The following is a 13,206-nucleotide window of genomic DNA, read 5'->3' on the forward strand; positions in this document are numbered from 1 at the left end:
CCAGAAAATAAATAGAAAGGAAGCAAGAGGGAGAGAGGGAGAGATGTGGTGGGCATGGCTAGATCCTAAACTGTGAACTTTGGAGAATTATCTGAGTAGGCAGAAGCAATAAGTAAGGTTCAGGCCACATGGGGCCTTGTGGATTATGCTCAGTTTTTCAGACTTTATCTTAAGAAATTCAGGATTTTGAACTGAGATCACAAATTAAAGGATTATGAGGAGGGTAAATGAAGAAAGAGAGTGAATAGGGTTGATGTGCTTTCTATACACGTGTGAATGTGAAACACTGAAAACTGTTGAAGTCACTGCCAGAAGAGGAATGGGATAGGAGGGAGAGTAATGGAGAGAATGAACTAGTCAGGGTATAATACATGTATATATGGAATTGTCACAACAAAACCCCTGAATTACTATCACAAACTAACAAAAATGTTCTTTTTTCACAAATGAAAAGACAGGAAGATAAAAACAGGTCCTGCCTAGGGGGAGGGTACCAGTGGGAGAGGGGAGGGCATAAGGAAAGGGTGAAGGAGGGTGAAGACAGTGGAAGGATTTTTATTCATGTATGAGAATAGAACAATGAGACCTGTGGAAATTGTTCTAAGAATGGGGAAAGAGGGAGAAAGGAGAAAGATGGAGGGGTGAATCTAAGATATATTATAAGCCCTTACATAAAAGTCATAATGTACAACTATAATATGCTAATAATAAAGGGTATGAGTCAGAGAGTGACACAAGACTTCATTTTTTTGGGAGGTACTGGGGTTTGAATTTGAGGTGTGCGCTTGCTAGGCTGGTACTCTACTACTTGAACCATGCCACCAGCCCAAGACTTCCATTTTCGAAAGATTACTTAGGCTACAATTTGGGGGGTGGTGAATGAGACAAGGCTAGTGGCAAAGAGAGTAGACAGTGGCTAAAGCACTCCAGATGAACAGTCATGGTGGGTCAGGCCAAAGCAGTGCCAGGAGAGATGGAAAACAGGAACACAGTGAGGAGACAGGAGAGAAGATGGACAGCACCTGTCAGAGAGAAAGGAGTCAAAGGGTGACCCCAAGCTTCTGTTAGAGTGTGTATATAAAAGGAGCAACTTTATAGAGAAAATGATGGGCTCAGATTTGTACAAGATCACTGTGATTTCAAGGTCACATGGGGGGTGAGCAGGAGACATCTGGGATGGAGACCAGCATTTCTCCCTCCCTGAGTTGTTTCTTATCTTTAAGTGTTAAAATAATTTTGGAGGATTATAAATTGTACCCTTTGTTAATCTACCGAGAAGAGGGATGTGTTAGGCTTGTTAAAAGTTGTTCAGGAAGTTGTGTTTACTTTTAGAAGTCAGTGATCCTTGAATGAAGAGACTGGCTGTAATTCAGAGGTGGAGTCTTGTTCTTGATGGCAAATGTAATGTTGTAGTATATGACAAAGTGTTCTAGGACTTTGATGTTGCACTCTGTTTTGCTAACTGAGTTAATAAATTCAGTGTAAGGTACTTTCTCGGACTGTTTAGTGTGCTGTAAAAAATACCATAAATTGCATGGGTTATAAACATGAGAAAATTACTTTTCACAATTCTGGAGGCTGGGAATTCCAAGATGAAGGAACAGTTTATTTAGTGTCTGGTGAGGGCCGTTTTCTGGTGAGGGCTGTTTTCTGGTTCATAGCAACTCTGGCTGTGTCCTCATGTAGCAGGTAGACTGAGGAGTCTCTCTCGGGCCTCATTATAAGGATACTAAGCCTATTCATTCAAGGGCCCTGCCCTTACTGACTAATCACCTCCTAAAGGCACCACTTCATAATGTATTAAAATTTCAAAATAGGAGTGTTGAGGTGACACAAACATCAGACTGTCACAGGTGTGGGTCTTCGTAGAAACAGCCTCATGGTTGTGCCAGATAATCTGGCTTTATATTATGGCCTTGTCATTTATCAATGGTATGTTTTTGTGCAAAAAATTCTCTGTTTTTGGTGGTACTGGGGTTTGAACTCAGAGCCTTGCATTTGTCCAACAAATTATTTAACTGCTCTGACTTTGTTGTGTCACTTACAAAACAGAACAAATATTATCTGTCATATGTTGTTGTGAGGACTGAGTTAACACAAAGCATTTAGAACAGAAGTAAATGAATATAGCTGTCATTATTATTATTATAGCTCTCAGCAGTATTGTTAATAGATGGGACACAGTTTCTGAGGTGACAAAAGCCTTCATTAAGTTAAATCTGTAGCGTGCACTTCTGGGTGCCCAGCTCTACGCAAGAGGGCGTTTATGCATTCCAGGGATAGCTTCCCCAAAGATGGAATTACTTGTGGTGCTATGAAGATGATCACAGTTTGCTCACCATTTCCTTCCTTGTAATTATGGAGTGGGTGGATATGTTTTGGGAGGAAACTGAGGGTGGTTAGCTGCATATTAATAAGAAACTGGGGAAATATTAGTAGTTCAGCTACTTCTGTACCACTAATGATATTTTCTCTCAAACTTGCAGATTTTAGTTCTCACATTTTTCCATTCCATGAAAAAATGCTTCCTATTCAAATTTATAGATAGTCTAAAGTTATAATAAAGATAGTCTCTTCTGAAAAAGCTTTAATTTTCATTTATAATCAAAAGAAATGGAGGAAGAAAGGCAGACCTGTGCTCATGTGTAAGGATGTGGGTCGAAGTCCTGATGTCAGGTTTGAGCTAGTGAGAAGGAATGTGAAAACATGGTGTGACAGCACTAAACAGTCAGTGTCCCTAGAAGGTGGCCACTCGCACAATCAGATAAAGCTGTCTGTTGATCTCCCCTGGAATCGTGGTATGGAAAATGAACTCATGCAAAAGAGAGGAGAGAGTGGTTGTGCTTATGTGACTGCTATCTTCACTGTTACATTCTTTCCTGTCAACTAATGTTTTACTTTGAATTTTATAGGAGTTCGAAAGTGATTATGTTGTGTTTAAGTCCAAAACTTTGGATTTTAACAGAAGGCTCGGGACGCTCCTTTGTGAAGGTTTCTGTAACTGCAGTGGTTTGGAAGCTGCGTTTAAGGTTAGTGAAGAAGTTATGAGGAAATGATTCCTAAACTGTTAGCTGAGAGGGCAAATGCATTCTTTTCCCATTCAGGTGAAGTACTGACTACATTAGTTGCATTCCCTTCAATTCAGCACTACTGAATAATGAAATTTAGTTCAGCAAGGTCATTTTTAGGACATTTAGCTGTTGATTCTTTCTGGCATCCACAGTGTTTTTCACTCTCATTATCTTTAAAGCAAGTTTGGCCTGGTCAGTGAAATAATGGTTCAATGTTAAGCCAGTGAAAAGTGAAAAATACCAGTTAACTCAGGAATTTCTTTCCCATTGTTTCTATATGTCAGGTTCTCCTGCCTCCTTTACTACTCTGACAGAAACAAACATAGCAGTTTAAATATTGTGTTTCATCAGGTGTGTGGCATGCTTATACACCAATAAAGAAATAATTGCTAAATAATTATTCCATTGGTTGTAAAAGGCATTCCAGTTTCAGAAATATTATAACATGAATGTTTTTGCCATAGAACTGATTAAGTAAGTATGCGTATTAAGAATTGCATAAAAGAAATGCATCTTGATAGTTCCCCAAAATTGAAAGCTTTAATGTGGTAATAGGAATGCTATGTGAAATTTGCTGGTCAAAGACGAGAAGTACAAGTGCAAATTAACAATTAGGTGACATCCCCCAAAGAAAAATTATTCGCTCTCTAAAGAAACATGTTGGGGAATCATGGGCACAGTTTGTCGAGGATAGCAGTGCAAAATGAAACAGCAGACAGATTTTTTACAAAAGATACTGTTTGATTTTGACCTTCAAATTCAAGTGAATTGACCAGGGAGTGGTCCCCAATGTCCTCTGGCTTCAAATTAACACGTTAACATGGAGAATTCATTAGGCAGAAATGGTACTTTGTTTTTTAAAAAAACTCCTTGGTCTACCTGAGATGCCGTTGGCTAAAATATGCAGCTTGTTGTTATCTCATTTCTCAGGTACGATTACTATTATGTTTAATACTGTCACTGTTTTTCTTAGACTAGATATTCATAAATACTTCTCTTGGTCACAAATGACAACCTATTCTGATCCTCTTTTGTGGTCTTTCCCACTTAGCAGTCACTCATATTTTTTTTTCTTGCCTTTATAACAGAATTCAACACTATTATTTTTCTAGCATTGTAGTAATCTATCATATTTCTGTTATTGGAACTTGTTTCTTTTGTGCTTTTGTAAGGAAACAGATGAATGGAGAGTGAAATCTCAATTACAGAGATCTCTAATTCAGCCTAATTAGAAATCTAATTCAAGTCTTCTTGCCCTTCTCACAACGATTACATGAGAATTAAATTTTTCTAAATAGTATTATCTCTTGCCTTATTGTCATGTGGTTTTAAACAGCTTTTGCCATATTTGTACCTTGACTACTGAAAAAACATAAGATGAAATTCTGCCCATATAAACTTTGTGATGATAGGGCATAATCATATTGCTTTCGTTAGATTTAGGTTGCCTTCTGCAGTTCCTTGTAGACAGCAGGCACTAAATAACTGCATGAGGTTAGTTAAACTAACTGGTAAATTGAGTATCAAAATAACACATTGATGAGGGTAAACTGCTGGAAGAGTCATAGCAGCAGAAAAAAAATTACAGGGTTGTGTACTTTAGGGAAAAAATGATTTTAACCATAGATACAGGTTGATGAATTCTGACCACTTATTGTTGGTTCCAAGGAAGAAATAGTTGTAGGGTGCTCTCTGAAGATGACAATTTGATGTCTGCTCTTTTCAATGACATGGCCAAGAAAAAAACTAAACATTATTCTAGTACTTCAAAACCTAGAATGCTGGCAGTCACTAAAAACCACAGCACTAATAAGTAGCATTCAAAAATTTGCATGAAAGGGAACTGAAATATGTAAGGAAAATAAAAGGGTCTAGAAAAGACTTTAGACAACATGTAGGTTGAATGCCCTACTCCAAAACTCAGAAATCAGAAATGCTCCAGAATCCAAAGCCTTCTGAGCTCCAATATCACCCACAGGTGGAAAATTCCACACCATAGATGATGGTGAATCCTGACTGTCAGTTTGACTGGATTGAGAGATGTCAGGGAGATTAGGAAAGCCCACCTGTGTGTGTCTGTGAGGACTTTCCAGAAATGATTAATCACAAGGGCTCTGACCTAATGAATGGTTTAATCCATTGATGGAGTGAAAATATGAACAGACAATTAGAATTGTAGAAGTAGGACATTGGAGAGTATGTCCTTGGGGCTGTAGTTTGCCCTGGCCCCTTCCTGGTCCAGCTCTGCTCTGCTTTTTGTCTGTTATGATATAAGCTGCCCCACCCCCTCCTTCCTGCATCATGGACCGAAACCCCTGAACCCTGAGCAAACAAATCCTTCCTTCTATAAATTGTTTCTCTCAGGTATTTTGTCACAATGATAGCAAAACTAACGTACCATGAAACTTTGTTTGATGTACAAAAGTATTAAAATATCATATATAATTATGTTCAGTCTGTATATCTGATACATATGAAATAAATGAATTTTGTGTTTTGACATGGGCCCTCCCCAAGATATCTCATTATGAATATGCAAATATTTCAAATTTTAAAAATCTGAAAATGAAACATCTTTGAGCCCAAGCATTTCAGATAAGATATATTCAACCTGTATGAAAACTATAAAATTGTAAAGTATATGAGCTTTAGGTGCCCTCTAAAAAATCTTTGAAAGACATAAATCCTTGAAAGATATAAATTTTGTACTACTTTGGACATTGGCAGCAGAGTTGTGAAAAGCTTTATTACATTAGGAAACTGAGGAGTAGAAGAAAATATAAACCTTACAGACCTTAAATGGGACATTTAGAGAAAGCAACATGGTGGAAATCAATCTTTAGCCTTTTGAGGTCAAAGCAAAGGAAAATCTATACCTTTCATACCAAAGCTCCTGATTCTGCCACAATAAGGACGTAAGAGGTTCCAGTGTCTTCTGTGATGTCTTTTGTGATGATGAGTGATTATGACAATGTAAACTACCTTAAGAGGTTGAAACTTCTGTTACTACTTCATGGCTTTACAACTTCCCCCGAGAGTATTGTCTCTGTCTTTCTTCTTTCACACTTGTTATTTTAAGTACCACTAAACATGTAGATGTAGCTAGGAAGCATCTGGTCTTATATCAGTTGTGAATATAAGTGCTTGAAAAGTGGTATTGTGAAATGTATTTCCCAGTTGTTGCTGGGGTACTCTTTGTTAAATCTATGAAACAGTGTTGACTTTTGAATTTACATGAAGTCCAAACTCAACAAAAAAATAACTTTGAGAAAAAGTTAATAATTTACATTTTGCTAGGTAGCACTAACCAAGCAGACTTAAAAATATGCAGTAGTTTCTGCTCCAGTTGTACTTGATGTTACCAGAAAGAGCCAGATTGTTTTTGTCTAAATTGGCCACTAAGATGTAGATAGATTTCCATTTTAGTTTATATAATTTTTTCATTGAGGGTAGTTTATGGAAACTGTTGCAGAAGTTTTAAAATGAAGCTTTTATAGAATAAGTTTTGAGGGACACTTACTATTTTCCTAAGGAAAAAAGAACACAATTTTTTTTGTCTTGCTTATAACGCAGAAGCCTTGTACACAGGTTTTATGCCATCTTAAATATATTGTCATTTTGAGATGTCTTTTAAAGAAAATATTTGCGTAAAATGCCTAATAGTGGGCCTATTATGAGGTCCATATGAAAAAAACAAATAATAAAATCCGGTAATCTCCCCTGTCCACAGGGATACATTCTGAACCCCCCAATGGATGCCTGAAACTTTGAAGCACTGAGCCCTGTGTATGCTGTTTTCTCCTGTACTTACAGCCATGATAGTTTAGTTTATAAATTAGGTACAGTAAGAGAGTAATGGTAATAACTAATAAGAAACAGAATAATTCTAACTGTAATATAATAAAAGTTACTTGAAGCACATGAATTGTTTATTTCTGGAATTTTTCATTTGATAATTTTCACCTGCAATTAACCAGTGGTAAATGAAATCATAGAAATCAAAATCTTGTGCAAGAGGGGACAGTATGACATACCTTTCAGTGATGTCATACTCTTATAACATACTCTTAGCTGATAAGAGGCTATGCATTGAAGCATAGACCTAGGTACCAGATGATCTGGTTTTAAATCCCAGTTCTGCCACTAGTCATATGAGTTTTGGAAAATTATTCTCTCTCCACAACTATTTTCTTATCTGGAGTAGTCAAAAATAGCATGTTTTAGGCTCTTAATAAATAGTGGTTGGCACATATAGTACTGTATAAACACTGGTCACATAGAAATATCAGTTACATCATTTTGATTTCAGTGAAAGCCATCTCATGCTAGCACACAGAAAAATTCACATTGGGAGTAAACAAGATAGAGGCTAACGGGAAAGCAAGGTTAGGGTCGCTTAGCTCAGCATCATGAAAGTAGTGCTAGAAGTTTCATTGAGCAAGAGGAGGGTGCCAACCTCCACTCTTCTGCCTTGTTGTCAGTGTGATCCTGTTGAGTTCATATGACATGCTTTTTCTGTCCCACTCTCCATTGGCTTCCACTGCTCACTATTAGTTTCTGATCTCCTATGACTTTAGCTGGCATAGATTCAGTCAACCATGTGCTGACTGTTTCTAAGAAACAGAGAATCTGATTAGGTCTGATGAGCCAGGCATTCATATCAAAGGGTATGCCTACCAAGAAATGGTTGTTTTGGGGACAGTGACCATTGTTGCCACAGGCTATTGTTAGGTGTAGTTAGCTTCTTGGGGGGTGCACCAACAGCTGTGGAAAGAAGACTCACTGGAATTGGTATATTTGGCACAATTATTGGCAGTGTGACCAGGAAGGCCTCCATATGAATATGGATATTCTTATATCTAAAAAATGCATACATAAGAGGGAAGAACAAATAGTATACATATAAGCCTTGCTTCTATTTTTACATTCACATTTCCAAAAATATTTTCTGACACCCATCATGAAGTAATATTAGCCATGAGCAGGGGCTAGTGGATCATTTCTCTGACCTTCCTCAATTTCCACTGAGAAAAAGAAGTTACATCTAGAATTTGGTTTATTGGCTATGTAGAAATTTCAGGAAAATACAAAACTATGTTTTTATTCTGAGGTATGACAGGATATTTTAGGGTTCTTGACTTTTCAGAGGAAAAGTCATATAAAAGGTTTAATGGGAAAAGTTGTGAACTGAATGTTTGTATGAAAATTTCATAGTTTTTAACTTTTCTTTAATTTTTTTTATAGCTTTTGACCATATTTGGGAATTTTCTGGAGAAACCAGTTGTCATGGAAATTTTCAGCCCACATTACAGCACGTTAGTGAATATGTTTAATACAGAGTTGGATATGTGTAAGCAATTATATAATGAGCACGTGAAACAGGTAAGTGGTGGTAAGGTGGAGCACATTCACAATATTATTTTGTGTGTAATGCCCATCATCTAGAATTATATTCATTTATAGCTAAAGATTAGATATAAGGCACTAAATTTTTAATACTTTTATTTAATGGGTTTTCTTGTGGAGATGAAGAACTTGCTTTGGGACCATAACTTTCTATGAATCAAATTATTAAACACATATGTTATATACCACTGTTAAAAGTACCAAAATGAGTGATTGCTCACAAGGTTGGAAGCACCCTGATTAAATGTTCCCTTTCTTCCTCATCACAAAAAATCAACTTGCAGATTGAACATGGACAGGTAGTTCTTCACAAGAATATGCCATTTACTTCCGGAAATATCAAGTGGGCCAAAGAGGTTCTTGAACGCCTTCAAACATTTTGGTCAAACTTTACATCTCTCCATTATCTGTAAGTTGGGCTTATTTCATATGTGAATGTTATGGGTTTTTTTTTTTTAATAAGGCAGCAAGCTGTTTATTTTGGCACTTAAGAAGTTATTGCCTTATTTCATTTGTTTCACTATTGGGTTTGCTGAGAGGGATTCATCACCATGGTTTTGGAATATTTTTTAGGGGAACTCTTTTAACTTCATTTATTTACATGTTTTCAGATCCTTTTCTCTTTTCACCCATAATATGTTTGGAGTTTTTTATTTTTCCCTTTGTCCAATAACAAACACAACTGTTACTGTGTAGTTCTTTGTGCCTTTTTCATGTCTTTGTAGAAATTGGTGACTTGTTGCTATTGATGTTTAAGAAAATCTTCAGAGCTCCATTCATTATTATATTTTCTTGCTTTTAAACCAAAAGCAATAACAACTCAAAACCATTACTTGATTTTTGTTTCTCTTCATTATTGTTTATAATGTATTATATTCTATATATTTTGAGTTATGTATTGTATCATAAAATAAGCTATAATCTGTCAATATATAGAAAAGTAAGAAATCTTATTCCTTCAGATTCTTGGACAATCCTGATGAAACTACAGTTTATCAGAAGTATGTTGAAATGACCACTTTGCTAGACCAATTTGAAAACCATATTTATAATGAATGGAAAATTCATGTGGATGAAATCTGTGAATTCAATTTGAATCAACCCTTGGTCAAATTCAGTGCCATGAATGGTCTTCTTAGTGTCAACTTTGACCCAAAGGTAGGGAGATTTGTTTTTCTGAGATGTTTTGTAGATTCTGTTCTTATTATATTTCTAAAATACTTTCTGATATAGTTATAAATATGTTTCCAACCATTTATCCTTAATTTTGGGAAAATGTCAGTTCTGTGAGGAACTTAAACACCTTCTAGTAAAGCTTTTACAGATTTTTTTCTTAAATTCTTTCTTTATCTTTATTATTTTCTCTTGTAATTGCTTCTTTGCCACCCCACCCTCACTTGGTAGTGAACTGTGAAAGTAGGAATCATTCCTTTTCTTCTTTGTGTTTTATATTTTTAGAATGGTGTCTAACACTTGGTAATAATAAATGTTAGCTCAATTGAAATAAATCTTTGGTCTTTACCATCCCTGAATATTTTCATAACATATACCAGCTTTTTAATTAATTAAAACTTTATTATGAGCCAGGCATGGTGGCTCACACCTGTAATCCCAGTTACTTAGGAGTTTGAGGTAAGAAAATCATCGTTTGAGGCTGGCCCAGTCAAAAGTGAAAGACCCTATCTGAAAAACTAAAAGCAAAACGGCTCAGGGTATGATTAAGCAGTAGAGTACTTACCTAGCAAGCATGAGGCCTTAAGTTCAATCTTCAGTATTGTCCCCTTTTATATGATAAAAAGTCTTTATCATGTAAGTTAAGATTTGGGAAATCCACAAATGAAATGAAATAAAGACTCAGCATGCTTTTTTCTAGACAATGTTAAATTTCTGTTGATCATAGTTTCTTTCAAATGAAAAATAGGCTTGTTTATGGTGGTTAAATTGATGGTAATTTTAAAAAATAAGTTTTATCAAAAATATGAAGTAACTTATTAATATAAAAATAATGATACTTAAGTAATACTCAGGATGAATATTGCCTTTATTGAACAGATCTTTTGTGTCCAATGACATATCATATCACAAAGGGAAATGTCATGTTTTCTCAATCATTTCCTCATGTCATTACCTGTTAAGTAGCAGCGAGAGTACAGAAATCTTATTAGTGATTGTGTGTATATGAATGTGTGTGTACAAGTTATAGAATACAGTATGTGCACCTCTAGTAAGTATTAGGTATGTGTATATGTGAATACATTTATATGTATGTGTATTTTAAACAACTTACCTCCAAGTCTTTTAGGCTTGCTAGAGAACAGGTAGAAAATAAGCTTTCTTTTCTATTTACCTACCATGGATATACTTTATAGTAAAGAGTAAGTTTCTTTATAAATTTTCATGACCAAAAAGGTGTAGCTTAAACAGCAACTGAATTTTTTGGTATGAAGATAATCTTTTCACTATTAGTGCTTATCCAGAGTCTTCTCAGCAGTCAAGTGCACAACTAGAAAGTGGGAGAATTAGCCTCACTGAGTATGAGGGTCATACCCTGCACTCTAATTCTGGTGTTTCCCTGAAACATATACAAAGACTAGTATTACTTTATTTTGTTAATGAAACTCAGCACGTATATATAAATATTTGATCTAGAGAGCTGATGATCCTCTACCTTCTGATTTCATAAAACCAACTTACAGAAACTAATTTCTTGAAATGTTTTAGGGATAGTTCAAATTACCATTAATTTCACCACCATATAAAAGCTTATTTTTCCTTTGAAAGAAGTTACAATTAATAAAAACATGCCCCTGTCCACAAAAAGTGTAACTGTTCTTCATTCTACACAGTCTATAGATTTCCCAAGACTTAACTTTCATGATGAAACTTTAATTAAAAAACTAGTATATGTTATAAACACAGCAGCACTCATGTATCTCTATTATATTAAGGAATGTATTATTTGGGGTTTTAAAAAGCATATGAAACAAAAGTGTATTTACCTTGATGTCTTGGAAATATAGTAATCATTGGATGAAATTTTAAGTGCTTCAAATTAAACTTGTGTTAAAATGACATTCTTAAAATGTACAATAATTCTGAATCATCTTTGAATAGCTCATGGCTGTGTTGAGAGAAGTGAAATACCTTTTGATGCTAAAGAAATCTGACATACCGGATTCAGCCTTAGCCATCTTCCAGAAAAGGAACATTCTTTTAAAGGTTTGTGGTTTTAGTTACTTACTCATATTTTGAATGGAAGTGTTTTGAATTTTAAATAGTAGAATATGACATTTTGATGCCACTCTGATCAAGAGTATTTGACCCTTTTTGTTTTGGGGTTTCTTTGTTTAGTACATTGGGAAACTTGAACTTCTTGTGCAAGGGTACAATAAACTGAAACAGACTCTTCTAGAAGTTGAATACCCTCTGATTGAAGATGAGCTGGGGGCTGTTGATGAACAACTCAAAGCTGCGGCGACCTGGCTGACATGGCAGGATGACTGCTGGGACTATGTGGAGAAGGTGCAAGTGGCCACCACCGAGTTGGAGTGTAGAGTGGTGCACACACAGAACAATATACAAGCTATCCAGCAGATGATGCAAGGCTGGGCGGAGTGTCCACTCCTGCCCAAGAAAGAGTACAGAAGGGATATAGCCTTGACCCTGGAGGACAAGAGGGATTTGTTTGCTAAAAAATACAAGCTAATCCAGGAAGATGGCTGCAAGATACACAACTTGGTAGAGGTAATTGCTTTGAAGATTTCAAAAGTTATAGGTCTTTTCATTTTGTTTAGAGAAGAGCAAAAATACTTAACCTAATATTGCAAGACTCTTACTGGGCCTGACAGAACTCTATGAATGGTTCTGTTAAGCATTTCAAGTGGAAATAGTCTAGGTTGTTGAGAATTATCATCGAACTGAACAAAGATCCTTGCTGTTATGGAACAAGGAAGAGGGGTACCAAGCAACAGACAAAATAAGTATGAGTGTGTTAGAATTGGAAATGCTGAAGAAAAAAGATCAGGTTAGAGCAGAATGAGGAGAATCCTGGAGTGTGGGGGTTAGGGTGCAGTTGAAATAGCACAGTTAGGGGCAGCATCAATGAAAAGGTAAAATTTGAGCAAAGACTTGACGAAGGCTGTAGAGTCAGCTAAGTGAGCATTGGAGTGGAGGGTGTTTTAGGAAGATAAAATAGCCAGTTGGCAGGACTCACTGGGTGTGTTTAGGGAAGACCAGGGAAGTAAGAGACTAAGAACAGAGGGATCAAAGTGGAAAGTAGGTGAAATGAGGTCAGGTGCTAACCTGTGTGAGGAGGGAACAAGCTGCTTAAGTGAGACTTTACAGGCCTTTGTGAAGACACTGGCTATTAATTACTTCAAGGTCAGTGGGGAGCCACTGCAGCCTTCTTTGGAGAAGAATAAGATTTGAGTTTTCAAAGGTTCTCTCTCTTGAGTCTATAGGGAGGCAAGAGAAGAAGCACTGAGATCTGGTAGGTTGCTTTAGCTGTAATCTAGAGATCTTGGTCTATTTAGGCTGCTATCACAAAATAAATTGGGTTGATTAGGAACCATATACATTTTGTTCTCACACTTAGGGAGATCAAGGTGCCAGCATGGTCCAATTCTGGGGACAGCTCTCAAATGGATTGCAAACTGCTCTGTCCTCACATGGTGGAAGGGTCACACAAGCTCCCTTGAGCCTTTCTGACAAGATACTAGTCCCACTCCTG

General features: G+C 36.3%; 1 protein-coding gene across 1 annotated transcript in view; it reads left to right on the top strand.

Annotated features, from left to right (window-relative positions):
- The window catches only part of Dnah11 (dynein axonemal heavy chain 11), a 302,556-nt gene that overhangs the window by 41,546 nt on the left and 247,804 nt on the right, over nt 1-13,206 (top strand). The window contains 6 exon segments of the mRNA XM_074065140.1: nt 2,913-3,029; nt 8,316-8,453; nt 8,762-8,886; nt 9,440-9,635; nt 11,592-11,696; nt 11,829-12,221. Of these exon segments, the coding sequence (XP_073921241.1) occupies nt 2,913-3,029; nt 8,316-8,453; nt 8,762-8,886; nt 9,440-9,635; nt 11,592-11,696; nt 11,829-12,221 (1,074 nt within the window).

This window comes from Castor canadensis, chromosome 2, assembly GCF_047511655.1.
Source record: "Castor canadensis chromosome 2, mCasCan1.hap1v2, whole genome shotgun sequence".
Classification (NCBI taxonomy): domain Eukaryota; kingdom Metazoa; phylum Chordata; class Mammalia; order Rodentia; family Castoridae; genus Castor; species Castor canadensis.